This window comes from Aquila chrysaetos, chromosome Z (genome assembly GCF_900496995.4).
Source record: "Aquila chrysaetos chrysaetos chromosome Z, bAquChr1.4, whole genome shotgun sequence".
NCBI classification, from domain to species: domain Eukaryota; kingdom Metazoa; phylum Chordata; class Aves; order Accipitriformes; family Accipitridae; genus Aquila; species Aquila chrysaetos.
In genome coordinates, this window is record NC_044030.1 from 33,063,471 (window position 1) to 33,078,991 (window position 15,521).

Genomic DNA, 15,521 nt, shown 5'->3' on the forward strand with positions numbered 1-15,521 from the left:
CTATCAACTGAAGGCCGATGTGAGTGCTGTACACAACGCAACAACATGCTGAATTAATCTTTCTCAGACTCCTGGAGAATGACTTTCCCACATCCTGCTGACCCGGAGTCAGCATGTTTCTAAATCCATTTTTGATAGTCCAGAGAATGGCATTTGGCTTTTTATCAGTCAATGTACTGTAGGTGGGTATCTCCACTCAGCTGCATGTGATGGCTGCAAAATTCTCTTTCAGAAAGTCTCATCACAAAACACTTTATATCATTCTGGTCCCTCTTTTTTTTTAATATATTTTAATAGAGGAAAGGCATTTGAGAAAAGTTATATAAAAATACCTGAAAGGCCACAAGATAATAAAATGCCACATCAAAGAGCAAAGGTGTTGCAAACCCCACAGAAGAGTCAGAACAAAACATGAAGGTCCATGTCCTGCACTGCTTGCCCAGAAGCAATTTCTAGCAAGGAAGCAAGGTCATCCTTATGTCCTCTCCTTATAAACCTCTCTTCTGTACGCACATCACATCCCATGTCAGTCTAGTGAACAGACATTCTGTCAAGCTCCTACTTTGCAATTTCCTCTTGCTGTGAACAGAGGGCAGGAAATTAACCTTGGCCTGAGGATGCTGAGAGACAGGGCCAACATCCCAAACATGTCAAACCTCTCATTTTATATAATACTGTGCAGGCATGTGTAGTTGGCTAATTGTGAACGCTTCCACTGAGCCCCTCCGGTGGCCTCTGTGCTCACTAATTCAGAAACCATCTCTCTTAAATCACTCATTTAAAAATAAAGCAATATGCAGCACAGGAATTAGCAATGCAACAGTTCCAATGAGAAAAAAAAAAACCCAAACCAAACATGGGCACAGAGACAAGACTGCCCCGATAAACTTCCCAGTAAATCTCAAGTGACCACCATTTACAAACTACTCTCATATGTGCACTTTGACAGCAAAACAAGGAGAACTGGACTGGTATGCAAACAGAATGACAGCAGAATTGGGATCACACTGCCCACTGGGGGAATCACAGCTGCTACAAACAGTTAATATTTATATTACAGTAGTGTCTTAAGGGAACAGCTGAGTTACAGATAAACACAGAAAGCAATAGTGCAGAGGTTTGTACATGTGTTTGTGTGTATACAGCACCTAGAACACTGGGATTTCTCTCTCCCCTGCTTAAATAGCACTCAGTGCAATGAAACCATCATCACAGATACTACCTGTGCAGATATATAGATAATATATAGATAATATACAGATAATGAAAGAGGGAAAATGTGTGTATGCATACGTGAATGCACCCTGCTCAACAGCACTCCATAATCAGGAGAGAAGGCAAACAGAGGCAAGGAAATCCTTTGCCCATGACTACTGCCAGAGCTATGCATTTCTAGAAAGAAATCAAGCTGGTTTAAAATGCTCCTGAACTTTCTGAAATTAGGATAATTTCAGTCTCCTGGTATATTGTAAAAGGAAACAACAGCTCAGCAACTTTTACGATAACAGCTTGGTCTAGCTGTGTATTTTAAAACCCTGGCATCTTCAACTTCTGTGATACCACATCCCTAACAGAGCAAAGTTTATTTCAGGGCTGAAGCAAAGCCCTGATGGACCTTCTGGAGCTGAAGAGAAATTAGAGGATTTTCACAGCAGTTTCACAGCAGCAGCATGAGGCACTGTGGCTGAGCAGGGGCCAGAGGCACCCCAGGGAGGCTCACAGCCACCCCATCACTCTGAGAATGAGTCAACTCCCACCAGGCCTCTCTGTCAACCTTTTACGGCACTAAAGTAAAAGCCTTGCTTGTCACTGTGCTACAGTAAGATGGCTTCAGTCCAAGTGTCTTCAGGACCAAGTGGGAGAGTGCGGCTTTGCAGAGTAACCCCCCTGTAATCACTGAATTCAAGTGCTGTGACAAGTGCAAGACACACAAATAACAAACAAGTAAGAACAAGAACTCCAGCAATGCACTTGATTCTGCAAAGATGCAGTCAGCTAGATGTGAAATTACTCTCTTGCTCTCCAAAGGATGGAGAGTGAGAGTGGAGAGAGCACCATTCTGTAGAAAATTTGCATGCTACATCAGCATCTCTACATTTTGTCAAACAGAAAGCATTTTAAACTAGTACGCCAGTGATACTCACAAAAGTATTTAATTAAGACTCTAAAATAGATAGCATCTCAATTTCTTCCCCTTGAAAGCTTACTAATCCCCCCTCAAGGATCAAATAAGAAATTAATTAATGTGTTATGGACACAGAGCCTTCTTACTTCTTAGGGAACCATGCAGTTTTTTCAGGTGAACACTGAAGATGACTTATTTCAGAAATCAAAGCAAGTGAGTCCATTTCACCCAGGAAAGCGCAAGTACAAGCCTGCCATGAAGGCCACTTCAGTAAAATCTGAACCCGCCACCAGCAAGAGGACCAGAGGGAAGGCTCGGCTGAGATTCAGCAGACTTGGTTTTAGGCTCTTTCACTGGCTTTGAGCATGTCACATCCAACTTTCAGCCCAAATCTTCCATCCTGACTGCACACTGTTTTGTCTGTTCCAGGATTTCAGCCCTTTCAAAAAGGTACTGCACCCAGAGCATCCACCTTGTAAACCTCATGCTGTAAGAATTTGATCCAAACCTCTCTCTCTCTTCTCAGAGACTATCCAGATTGGCTCCAATGAAATCAACAGCTTCAGAAGGCCACAGCAGGGAAGGAGGAAACAGCAGTATGCACTTGAACTTGCACTCTTGATAGTTGCAAAACACAGTGGAAATGTGAAAAGGCTTTCCAAAGAGCATAATTCTAGAATATAGGGCAGTCTGGGTAAAAACCACCTATTTCATGAATATTTCACCTACGCTGGGGGACAAAAAGCCTTAACAATCTACTTAGCTGCTACCATTTATTTGATTTTGACAGTTCTTATTCATATGCTGCATTCCATGTAACAAGAGTATAGTTAAAACTGTACTATAATATATTTAAGCTTGCGCCAAAAGATTTGATGGGTTTCAGCTGACATTTTTTTTTTAGACTTCTTGCTGTCAGAGAGTAAAGTTTGTTAGAAACCAGTGTCTCATCTTGCTTTGGGGAAAAAAAAAAAGTATCCTTTTTTCCTTCAATTTTGCTGTGGAGCAGAAGCTGCAGATTCCTACCAAGGCCAAGCTGCCGTTCAATTGTTTTGCAGCTGGTCTTGCAGGCATTGCAGAAAAGTATACTATGAAAAGATGGGAAAGAAGGACACACTTACAGGAGGGGAAGTCATACGTATGAAATGCAATGTTAAAAGCAGCCTAGAGGAATGCGTGCAAGATAACAGAGATGATGCTGCCCTTGCTAGTGAAGCTGGCTATTTTTTCAGCTGTGAGTGACAGCAATGGTATAAACTGGAATTGATAGGGTGCACATGTGGATGGGAACAATGGAACTGACTTGAAAGTGTGAAAAAGGGGGAGGGTGTCAATGAAAGAATTCATGCCTGAGTGTGTGTGTAAACAGGGTGGGGGGGCAGAGAGAGGAGCTGCACTGTGTGTCAGAGGGAAAGGAGCCTGAAGGTGGGCTGTGAGAGCAGAGAGGATGCCTGCTGCTTTATCCCTCATTAATTAGTTTCCAAAAGACAGTGATTTCCCGTACCTTCTGTAAGTACAGGACTGTTCCCTTCAGCACAGCATAAAAGGTTTTCCAGCCTCGCTTTCCCCGGGGAGCTGCAAAGAAAACAAATGAAAACCCATTTAACTCGGATCCATTTTTACACTTTATCTAGGCAACAGGAGAGCTACATTAGTCCTGTGTTAAACCTCCTTTGTACTCTCCTTTTCAAAGGACAATGCAACTCAGCACAGTGCCTGCACATACCTGCTGCGTGAGAGAGTAATAAAACAACCCTGATGACAGCCCTGGACTGGATCAGAAGGGAACAGCAGCAATGCAGAAAGCAGGCCAGAGAGATCCAGTCTTTGTGCTCTTGCAGGTAGGTGGACACTGCCCCTACACAGTTAGGTCTGAGCTCTGCAGTGTGCCAGTTTTCAGAAGGAAACACCCTTTCTCCATGCCATAGCAGGCTGGCAGGCACTGCTCAGGACCAACAGGACACTGCTCAGAAATCAGTGCCTCTCAAGAGCATCCTTCCCCCTTGCTGCTGCTGCACACCCAAGTTGGCACTGAGTGGTCAGATGGCTTCTTGGTCCCTTCCCCTCTTCCTGCAGCTGCAGGGGAAGCCAAAGAAGAGAAAGGAGAGGGGAGCCAAACAAAATCCTAAGGAAAAAAAAAAAAAATCACGCCTCAAGAAATCTTAAGTCAGTTAGAGGTTGGAGAATGTAACAGAGACAACATATCCAGCCCACAAATTCCTATAAACAAGAAGTGGGGGAAAAACAAAAAAAAAAAAAAAAAGAAAAAGAAAAAAAGGGGATTCAGTATGAAGGCTCCAGTTTGAAATTCAGCTGCAACAGAGGGAGAGAAGGCACAGGCTGTATGGTCACAGTGCCAGAGACTAGGAGTCCGCACCTAAGCTCACTCTCCACCAAGCAGGCACTACTGACCAGCATCCACTTGCCTCTACACTGAAATTAATAACCCATGCATGACTAAAGCATCACCCTCAGAAAGGCATCCCATTCTGATCTGAAGACAGCAAGTGATGGTGAAGAGGTTATTAGTCCCTTGCTCCAGAGGTTAATCATTCTCATCTCACATGACGGGCCTTATTTCTAATTGGCATTTGTTCGGTTCAGCTTCCAGGCATCGGCCCCTGTTACAACCTTCTCCTCTAGACTGCCTAAGTGCTTTAGCCCGCAGCACTCCTTTCCTGTGAAAATACATATAGCATGCTAGCACATCATTTCATTAGCAATCCCACACAAGCTGATCTATGCTCTGCAATAACTCCATTAGGAAATGAAATATGAAAAGGTCTAACTAACTTTAAAAATTGAGTTTCATTTTATTTGAACCTGGAAAGTCAGAATGTAACTTTTTCAACAGCTGCATGACAATGAGAGACAGACCTCTAAGATGTACAGGAACTTAGGAAAACACAGCCCTAATTACCTTACTCATAAAAGGATTATCCCCAAAATGCCAGCATCCAGTGTGCTGAATAATGAGCAATTCTGATTACTTATAATTAGAAAAATAATTTAATAAAGGCAACTAGATACAATTACTTATTAAGGTTAAATAAACAGAAGTTTAATAAAGAGGAACCTATTCAGAACATCCAGTCATCACAAAGAATGAGGTCAGTTTGATTTCGACACCTCTGTTTGGATTTACTTGTCCAGCTGTCAGCCTCCAGCTTGAAAACACTGACCTCCAGTTGTACCTTCTAAAATATACTAGCAAAACATGCAAACACCAAAATGCTTAGCCCAGCTAGGAGAGAGTTGCAGTTACTGGAAACCCATCACAAAGTCAGACTGCCTTCAGGATTCAGCCCAACATTGTGAACCATGAGTAGGTGATCATCAACAATGATTGGGGAAAATACAGATGCTCTGAGTAGCCTCTGCTGTTTCCAAGATCAATAGAAAACAAACAAATGAAGATATCCAAACAACAAAACACACACACGTGAATCAGAGGCCTTCAATAACTAGTGCACCACAAATGGAAGTAGGACAAGAAGGAAAGAGGATAATTTAAGTAAGGGACACAGCAGGATTATTTAAAAAAAGGGGCAGGGAGGAACTGCATGTCATAAATCTGGCTGTTACCAAAAGCTGCTGAACTTCATTGGGTATGTGACCCAAGACTAGGAAAGTAGGGAAGGGAACCGTTATAGCATCTTACAAGAAGAGATAAAGAACAGCTTTTCTTTAAAGACAGACTCAGAGGGGAGGGGAGATTTGAAACAATCTCATGTCACATAAGCAAAAGGAGAATTACCAAACTACTATGGAACAGCTACTGTAATTCACTTGAAATTGTTTTCTCTTCTGTAAACCACGAGATTCATTTTCTTTTAGCACAAAAGATTCACATGGTTTTGCTGTGTCACATTACTCATTATGCTTATGCATTAGAGCTGCTGCAAATGGGACTGAATGTTGTAAATCCTGGCCTAATAGTGAGAGTGTGATAATCCAATTGCTACGTTGTTTGTTATTGCTGCAATTTCCCCTAATGAAGCAGCACTATTTGCCTTGAGAAGCACATGGGCTCATCATAAGTGGCATTATGCAGAGGTAACAAGAAAATGAGACGTTAAGAGTGAAAGATACTCACTTTTCTTTCCATCCATATCCGCATGGATTTTCCGAGCCAGAAATCCAGTTTTATACACAGAAGCATTAGGGTCATGAGGGATGTCCAGGAATGGGTTATTTGAGTTGCCAATTCGACTGACAGCCTTTGTCTGGCTCCCATTATCCTTTTCATCTGTACCATCTGAGTGAGACTTTTTTTTCTCTTCTTCATCCCTTAAAAAGCAGTGAAAACCAAGCATGAACAAGGGACTGACCAGCAAGTTTCATTTCAGTAATTCTTGCACACTCCTTGTCAAAGCATACCTCTATCTTTACAGGGGGCTCTATTTAGAGAGAAACCTAGACACATACCAAAACATAGTTGGATTATAACAAAGCTTCAGTTCACCTACTTCACCAGCACAGGACATAGGAGCCGGATATTCTAAAAAGCCCGTTTCCCTTTTACAATTTCAAAAAGCAGAATTTCAAGTGTTCCGTGTCCTCCAACTTCACCTATTTTTAATTCCATTTATTTGAGTGCTACAATGGGAAATATTTGCCTGCTGGGCTCTCCTGAAAAATTTCCAATTTCCTCATGAGTTCACACATATATGAAAAGAATTAGATTACTACAGATCACTGTGGCTTACCCCTTAACTTAGCATATGAAACACAGACTCTACCTCCTTTTCTTTATTTTCCTCCACAGACTAGCATAAAAGTAGTAATTTAAAAATAAAAACTACATTAGGTGAATTATGTTATCTGTATTTTAGAAACAAAATGCTCCTCAAAATGTTACTTATTAGTGCAATGTATTCAACACAGCTCTTAGGGACAACAATGCAACCCATTTCAGCAAGTCACAACCATTGCCTGACTAATAAATGCCTTTTTGCTTGTCACAGCCAAAGGCAAAAGGGACCAGCCAACCTAGAAAACAAAGGGTGTCCATCACAAGAGTAGGACAATGATTTTCAGAGAAAAACAGGCCACTGACTCTGTGTGGATGGTGTATCTGGAGGAACCACAGTTAGTGTCAGACTACAGAGCAGCCCTGTGTCCTTTGAAGTCCCCACACATTCCCCTCCAGGTGACTGGGAAAGGTGTGTCAGGGAGGATGAAGGCTGTCATTGGAAAGCCATGGTAGCAATGATTCTCCAAAGACAAGCACCTGATTAAAAAAAAAAAAAAAAAAATCATTATCACGAGTGTAATGATGGCCAGTAGGAGGGGTAGGCTTCAAGCTGCTGCATCTCACTGGACCCAGATTATCAGCAGACAGAACAAGCTCAGGCAGACCTTCCAATCACATGCATATGTTCAAAGGCATGTATCAGATGAGGATTAGCAAGGCATATGTCCGTCCAAAATCTCCTTTTGAGGCACACTGCAACCACGTCTGTTTATGGGAATGACCATTCAAAGAAATGTCCTCCAAGAACTGGAGGCCAGAGCGACAGTCCATGTTATCCTGATCTCTGCTGAAATGGTCTTCCGGGGAATAACTTAGTCTGAGCAGATACAAGGATAATAGAGTGGTTTGACAACAAGGAAACCAAATCCAGAGACACGGAGGCTGTATTAGCAAACTCAGCAATGCCAAGGAATGTTTCCAGGCATTTGACTTTGATCACCTCATATTACTTCGTGCTTGGTGGTCTTAGCCCAGTACACCCCCAAACAACTCCCAGACACCATTTAGGAATCAGCACAATCAAATTTGTACACCTGAACAGGCAGTATAGAGGCAAGCATCTTCTTTTGGAGGTTAAGACTTTTGAACGGTATGGATACAGATGCTACACATCAGTGTTAGGCCTGAGAGTCACACAAAGGTGCCAGACATTTGATTTAGTTGGAGAGATATAGCCAAGGTGGTGCACCATACCTTCACCATACCTTAGGACGAGAGGAAATGGCCTCAAGTTGTGGCAAGAGAGGTTTAGATGGGATATTAGGAAAAATTTCTTTACTGGGAGGGTTGTCAGACATTGGAACAGGCTGCCCACGGAAGTGGTTGAGTCACCATCCCTGAAGGTATTCAGAAAGCACATAGACAAGGCACTTCAGAACATGGTTTAGTGGGCATGGCTGACGGTTGGACTAGATGATCTTGAAGGTCTTTTCCAACCTAAATGATTCTATGATTCATGGTCTCTTGCGAGGTCTCCTGATTAAGAGGAACAAAACTTTTACCTGAAGACCTGATTCCTGCAAGGGAGAGCAGTACTTGCACCTTTCAGCCTATTGATATGTGTTTTCCTACTCCAGAACAGACAGATCTGCAAAAAACTTTTTGCTGGTCAAAGCAATAAGGATTTCTTCATGGATGCTTTGGTTGAAGCCCTCTCCCAATTGAAAAAAGTGTAGGAATTTCTGACAATTTTGATTGTCGCCACCCTTCCTGCATCTAATGCACTGACTAGCTGCTGGCAAGTCTGGACCATTGTATGACGTGTGTTTCTTAGATATGTGTCCATTCCAAGAGCAAATTCTCAAACACAAGTCTGGTACCTAATCCAGACTAAAATCTCTCATAGGGCACAAGCACTGGGGCTGATTTGTCACATAGAAGTGCCTTGTGAATTCTGGGATTTCAGCCAAGGATACAGCGGATTTCTCCTTGTCAGCAGAGACCTACTGCAGTAAATGGCTTAGCATTTTTTTGGAATAAGCTACCTCCTTTGGAGCTATGAGAGCAAATTATCTTATACAGATCAACTGTCCTGTGGGAATGTACCAGTGCCCTTATCCAAGCAGCCATAGGTGTTGTGACGAGTAATCCTGGGGATCCTGGACACTACTAGTGCTGGGGCCAGTACTCTCAAACGCAGCATTCCTGGGGCACCAATCAAACAGGAGTTCTTCAAAAGACAAATGCTGACAGGGCACACAAGGACAAAATGGCATCTGCTGTCATGACTGCTGGTAGCATTGAACAAACCTTTAAATGGACCTTTAATCTGTCATTGAAAATGGGACAACCTCAAGACTCAGAAGCCTCAGGCACTTGTGACAGCTGAGGGCTCTGACAAGATGCATGAGGTCAAGATGCATGAGCCAGTCTGTAAGATGCAATGAAGGGAACCAGAGAGGCAAGGGGGACTCATTACAGAGAACCAGAAATGGATGAACAGCTGAGAAAATAGAATTAAAAGGAGCCTCTATCTCCCTCTGATCTCAAATATGAAATACCAGTAGAAATAAAACCAGGGGATCTGGGACTCACTTCTTCAAATACTTCACGTTGCTTCAGTGGTCAAGCATAAGAAGAAAGCAGGACGATTAGGAGGAGTTTCAAAGTAGCAAAACAGTTTAGGTATTAGCCTTTGCTTATGTACCTCCAAAGTTGGCTGAAGAGATAGGTCCTGGATAAGCTTTATCAAGGATGTAACAATATGAGCTTACTCCTCACCAGCCTTTGGGGTACGGCTGCAAGAAGGAAGAGCTGCAGAAAATTCAGCTGGCCTCTGGATACGTACACCTGAAAACCGATCTTTGTTTGAAACCCTGGCCTGTGGGGGATGCAACTACTTCTTCATCCTCAGATGGCCCTCACAGATGATTCAAGTGCTGTCACATCCAGAGCGTGAAGGGCCTCCAGTGATGTGGGGGTAAGAGTCAGCGGGTGGTGTCTCTGTGCAGGTATGGATCTATGGGCACACAGGCGGAGCTTAGATCCTTGTCAGGGGCAGGCTCGGTGCCTCTCCTTTCCATTTGGTACGGGAAATAGCACAATCCTTGTTCCCTTGGGGAGAAAAACCCACGTTGGTGCCAACACAACTTTCAGTAGCCAAACATTGTCATGAGGGTCCACTTAGCTTTGCAGAAGTCTTAAGAGATTTTCTGTCTTTGATCAGCTGAGGGACATAATTCCTGGCGCTGGGTCTGGAAGCAATTCCTCTGGTGACCTCTGATGACTGAAAGGGGCCGATGGCCGTGAACCCTCTTGTAGGTCCCACCTTCCATCCACAGAATGTGGGACCTACCAGTATTTCTGCTCTGCAGAGTACTGGTGACAGGAAAAGCCTACCACCTGTAGAGTTTCTCCAAGACTCTGCTTACGGCACGTGATATTTGCAAGGTTTCCCAAAACAAGGAGCTTCAATTCCACCTCCCTTAGCTTGTCTCTTTGGAAAAGGACCTGCAGCTAGAGCAGTAACCAGGGTACTGGCTGCCCATGACACCAGCACGCCGAAGCCAGGATCTGCTCACTCTATCACTTGAACACACAGCATTGAAACAGCAATGTTCTCCTTCCCAAATGCGTGATCACTGACAACCAAAAAGAGTTTACCTCTTATTCTTAAGCACACAGATTTAAAGAAGATGCAGATGTCGCCATTTTGGTGAAGAAATATATTTTTGCCTCTCCCCAGAAAGACCCTATCCAAGAAAGTCCCATTTTTGTCTTCTGGAAGAAAACCACCATTCAGTTCTCTCAGTAACAAAAACATTTCTGTACGCTTTATGGTCTGATTTGAGGCTCTGCCTTGGAAAACTTCAAACTCACTAAGCTGGAAAGACAGGGTCAAGCCCTTCATTTTTAATAGTCTGCTTTGCCTCTGCATTTATTCAAATAGAAAACTTACACAACATGGCAAAAGGCTGAGTTTATCCATTTAAAAAATTGTCATTTTAAAAAAATATTCAGATTTGTACCATATAATTATATGAATCTGTGGAACTGGTAGCATCCGTATTAGGAAATTGACCTGAGAAACCAGTGGAGAGAAATCTTTCCCAAAGGGAGGAGAGAAGAAAGGAGAGCCTGGTGATTACCACCTGACCCCTCTCTAAAACCAATCATGTAGTTGCAAACATGAAATATCTTAGAACTTGGGATATGAAGAGTTAATTATAACAGGGAGAGATTTCTTGGTTTGACCCAGAAAAAGGTGAGCTTCAGCACAGACATCTTTATAACCACCCCGGTCTCGGTGTCACAGTTTGCTGCACGAAACACAGAAAGGATTTGGCAGTGACCCTTTCCCACTACCACTGCCTCAAAGAACTATTTTGGTTTGGCTGGAAAGAGATGATTTTTCAGTGCAGTCCAGAAAAACAAAAAAGAATATACCATGTCCATGTCTAAACTTCTTTGGAGAGAAAATTTTATCATCAACTACTCAAAAACTAAGTGATCCTCCTGCAAACTACACTGTTCTGCTGAGAGAAAGCTTTCAGGATACAACTGGCTCAAATGCAGCTGTTTGGTTTTTGCAATTTTGTAGGCAATGCTTTGGGGTTTCATGTGTTAATTCTAGATCACCGTTCTATTTTAAGATGATTATTTTATTATCTCTATCACCTTCAATAGGAAGCAAATATATATTACAAACAATGGAGAACAATAATGTTCACCACCACATTTCCATGTAGATATCATGCAAATAAAACACATTTAGCTCTGGTGCCTTTGAAATCAAATTGATTTTTTTTCAGTTTAAAGCTGACGATGATCAGTGCAAAAGCCAAAGGATGAGAAACATCTACAAAACCTGGGCCATAATATCATAGACAATGGGACCGAAGGGATGTTAAGAGACCAGCTAATCCATCTCTTTACCTCTAAGGCTGGATCCACTCTTCCTAACCCATTCTGGACAGAATAACCAGTTCACAAAAACCTCTAGTGAAAGCACTTTCATAGCTTGTCCAGGCAAACCTATGCCCTGGTTTAAAAGGCTTACTGCTAGAAAGCTTTTTTTAATGTTGAACCCAAACTTCCCTTGTTTCAAATTTAAGCCCATCCACAATGGGTGTGAAGAATAATTCACACCCTTCTCCTCTGTGACAGCCTTTACACACTGAAAAAAACACACTCGTGTCCCTCTCCTCAGTGCTTCCTTTTCTGACTAAACAAATCTCACCACTCATGTTCACTGTATCTTGAATTCATTTCATCTCACAGGTGACGCCACCGTTGAAGAACAAGTTTACCATTCAAGTATGAAAAAAACCTCATGGAAATATCAAATCCCTCAGGAAAATTTAAGCAGTATGAGAAATAATGACACAATTATCAGGGCTACATGAACTCCTGGGTTGGTTCCAGTGACCTCAGCACACTGAAAACGGAATGCATTGGACTAACTGGATGAAACAGTACATGGCTTCACTGCAGTCAGTAGCAACTTCTGCCAGTGACTTCAGTGAGGTCCAATCACTACTTAGTGCTTTGCTTGCTGTTCAAAGAAAAGACCCACAGTCCAAGAGACAGTAGAGATCTAGAACTGTAAGCAGTAGAGAGGAAATATGGAATGGGACAAAAGACAGAATAATATTATTTCTGATTGTTAGGTTTCCTGTACTGCTTTTCTCTTTTCTCCCAGGACACTGAACACAAAGACAGGCAAGAGGAAATGGCAAGCTAAGCAAATGGCAAGCAAGTAAACGGCAGAACATTTTCTGGCGGTTCTATTATGAAAAGTAACCAAAAAATTTGGGGGGGGTGCAGCGTGGAGTAGGAGTGCGCATTCAGGATCCCACATTCACCAGTTCAGGGTAAATTCCATGCCAGATCTGTTTATTTTACAGATCATAGTATGTGATTCACTTATAACCTTTTGAAGAACTTGAACCTGGAACTACTGCAGAAAAAGAACTGTAATGCAATTCTCTCTTCCAGAGCCATACTCGTGCTTCCCTGTTCATAAAGGATAAACGAGTACTACTGAAAGTCTCTGGAGCACATCTGCTGATTAAGGTGCCACTTCTCTTGACTACAAAATTGGAGTGAATAGTAGCCTCTTCATTCTGTGGGCTTTGGATCAGACTATAATTCTACTGGAAATGGACAGCAAACCATTTAGGACGATGACACACCTACCGCAGAACTAGTAAGATAAGAATCATGTAGCAGTCTTCCCCCATCTTACGCATCGCTGTTACTGTCCCCTGCCTATGGACTTATTGCCTGCCAGTCATTAATCCACCAAATAATGTACTGCCAGAGCAGCTCTTAAACTGTTGCTTAGCTCATAAGAGAGAGTCTTAGATCCTCAAAGGGATTCTGGCTCGAGGAAAGGCATTCCTTCAACATGCCAGCATCGTGAGGGAGCTTATGCTGGGTTTTGCAGCCCTATTTCCACCTTTGCCTTACCTCCCACTTCTTCCCCTGCCAAATGCATCAGGGAAGCAAAGACACACTCTTTAGAAAGGACTGAGGATCTTTGTCAGTCCCATCACAGCAAAACTGACCACATTCCCTTCCTATCCATCCTTCTCTGCAGATCACAACAGCAGAGCAACAGAGTGATGTGCCTCCTCCCTCTAGCTCAGGCAGTCCCAAGGCTCCTTGGGGTGATTACACCAATCACACATCTCTGTAAAAGTGAGAAGACACATGTTCACACTCCATCTTCCAGCCAGCACTTTCAGCCCTAAAGGTAAAGGCACAACCTCTTTGACTATGCCCAGAATGAGCTTTGTTTCTCAGCATGGAAAGTAATTGCCACATCAGTCCCAGCTACCTGTCTGAGTTTCAGATTGGAATGGACAATTAGCGCCTGTGAGCATTCTGCTCGGAGAAGGTGGCTTTACACCCACATCCCAAAGCCTTATTTAAGAAGGATTCTGATTTGTCCCTCTTCCAGCCTGCTTGTAATTCTTCCCCAAATAATTAATTAGCAAGAGACACGGACTGGACTATGTAAATGCCAAAGCAGTTACTACCTATACAGGAGCAAGCTATCTCATAAATCACCTTGACTGAAGCTTATGGGAGCAGAGCCAGGCATGAGCCAGTTCCCACCTGGAGGCTGCCCAAGTGTATTAGATACGGTATGGTCTCTTGGCAAGAGCTAGAAGAAAATTCTGACATCGAGAAAGTCACATAAAGGATTCTGCTGGGTCTAAAGTACCTGTGAGAGAGTGTCTTCCAAACAGCTCGGGTGTTGTGACAGGTAAGATTCACACAGCGTATTCCAGGTCCAAACCACAGTCTGGGAAAACGTCTCCCACTGTGCTTCTTATGAAGCTCATCAGAGATGGCACTTCTTGATGATTCCCCTTAGCAGCATACTTTCCTCACTACTCTGACATTACCTAACACACTTCTGAGCAGGGGCTGCAATCCCAGTTGGGACCAGCAGACCTTGTAAGGGAGGTTGCACACCCTGACAAGAAATTCATTTGCAGATGATGAACTTAAACCAAGGAAGATCAGAAGCCAATGGGCCTGCAAGATCTATGCAGTTGTTAGGACTTCTAGCACAAAAGCTACAGGAGCATGCACCCCAGACACACATTGTTCTCAAGAAGATGAGGTTTCAGATATGTAAATCCATGCAGGTAAACATCTTGTACAGCCAAAATAGATAAAAGACATAATTCTTTTATTTTACACCAAAACCTACTGTTCTGCAAGTGGCAAAATCTAAAGCAGACCCTTCTACTCTTTGCTGGCATACCTAGAGCACATGAAACCTAAGCACAGAGAAATGTCAATTTAAGATGATCAGAAATTGAAGCTTTTTCTTGTCTGCAGTATCTCTGTAGTTAACAAGTGTTAGCCTGTCGAAAGCAGCTAAGGATGGGGGGATATCAGACTTTGTCCAATTTATCATCTTTCATATTAGGTTGTTGTCAAGTTATCCATAGTTAATCAGGAGACAAACCAAGACAATAAACCAACAGCAGGAAACTCAATCCAAGACGTGTGTTTCTATTCAGTGGTTCTGACACAAGGTACTGAAAGATAAAGGGAGAAGTCAACTTCTGTTTTATTTATGCAGTCATAGAACATCGGAGGATTTAATTTCTCTCTTTTCAGGCTGAAGTTTCCTACTAAATGAAATGTCCTCTTTCCTTACAAATGCAGTTGGCTCCCATCATTAACAACTCCCCTTGCTGGAGAAACAGATGAGGCTGTATTGCCAGGTTGTTCATTCATAGAAAAGCAAACTCATTACGTACACTGGCTACCTTCTGCAGGCTTTGGAGCCCACTCAGATGGTGACACATGACATATGAACAGATTACTACACAGGTACTATTTTTAAACTCTTAATTTCTATGCAGTATACTTACACAGCCCATTCCAGCTTCTCATTCTTGATTGAATTGTAGAGAGCCTGCAAAGGGAGAGAAATGAGATGGGATTATTGTTTGACCCCTGCTACACATACATTAATATGCTGAGGAAAATTACCTAACTAATACCAGCAAGCGAGCTGGGTCTGATCAAGGAAGTACCATATCTGCTCATGGTAACACAAAAGTCTTGAGCAGAAATCTCATCTAAGGAAAAAATATCAGAATGCAGGGCTTCAGATTACAGTCATTTTCTCAAGCAGGTTTTTGGGTTTTATAGTTTGGGATTTTTAAAAAT

The 15,521-nt window shown here is 42.6% G+C and overlaps 1 protein-coding gene across 7 annotated transcripts in view; it reads right to left on the reverse strand.

The window, feature by feature from the left end:
- Positions 1 to 15,521, reverse strand: part of PSD3 (pleckstrin and Sec7 domain containing 3) — a 107,739-nt gene that overhangs the window by 17,220 nt on the left and 74,998 nt on the right. For all 7 annotated transcript variants that reach the window (XM_030003268.1, XM_030003266.2, XM_030003269.1 and 4 more), the window contains 3 exons: positions 15,221 to 15,264; positions 6,222 to 6,415; positions 3,630 to 3,700 (listed from right to left, as the gene is read on the reverse strand). In XM_030003268.1, the coding sequence (XP_029859128.1) occupies positions 3,630 to 3,700; positions 6,222 to 6,415; positions 15,221 to 15,264 (309 nt within the window). The remainder of the gene's footprint in view (positions 1 to 3,629; positions 3,701 to 6,221; positions 6,416 to 15,220; positions 15,265 to 15,521) is intronic.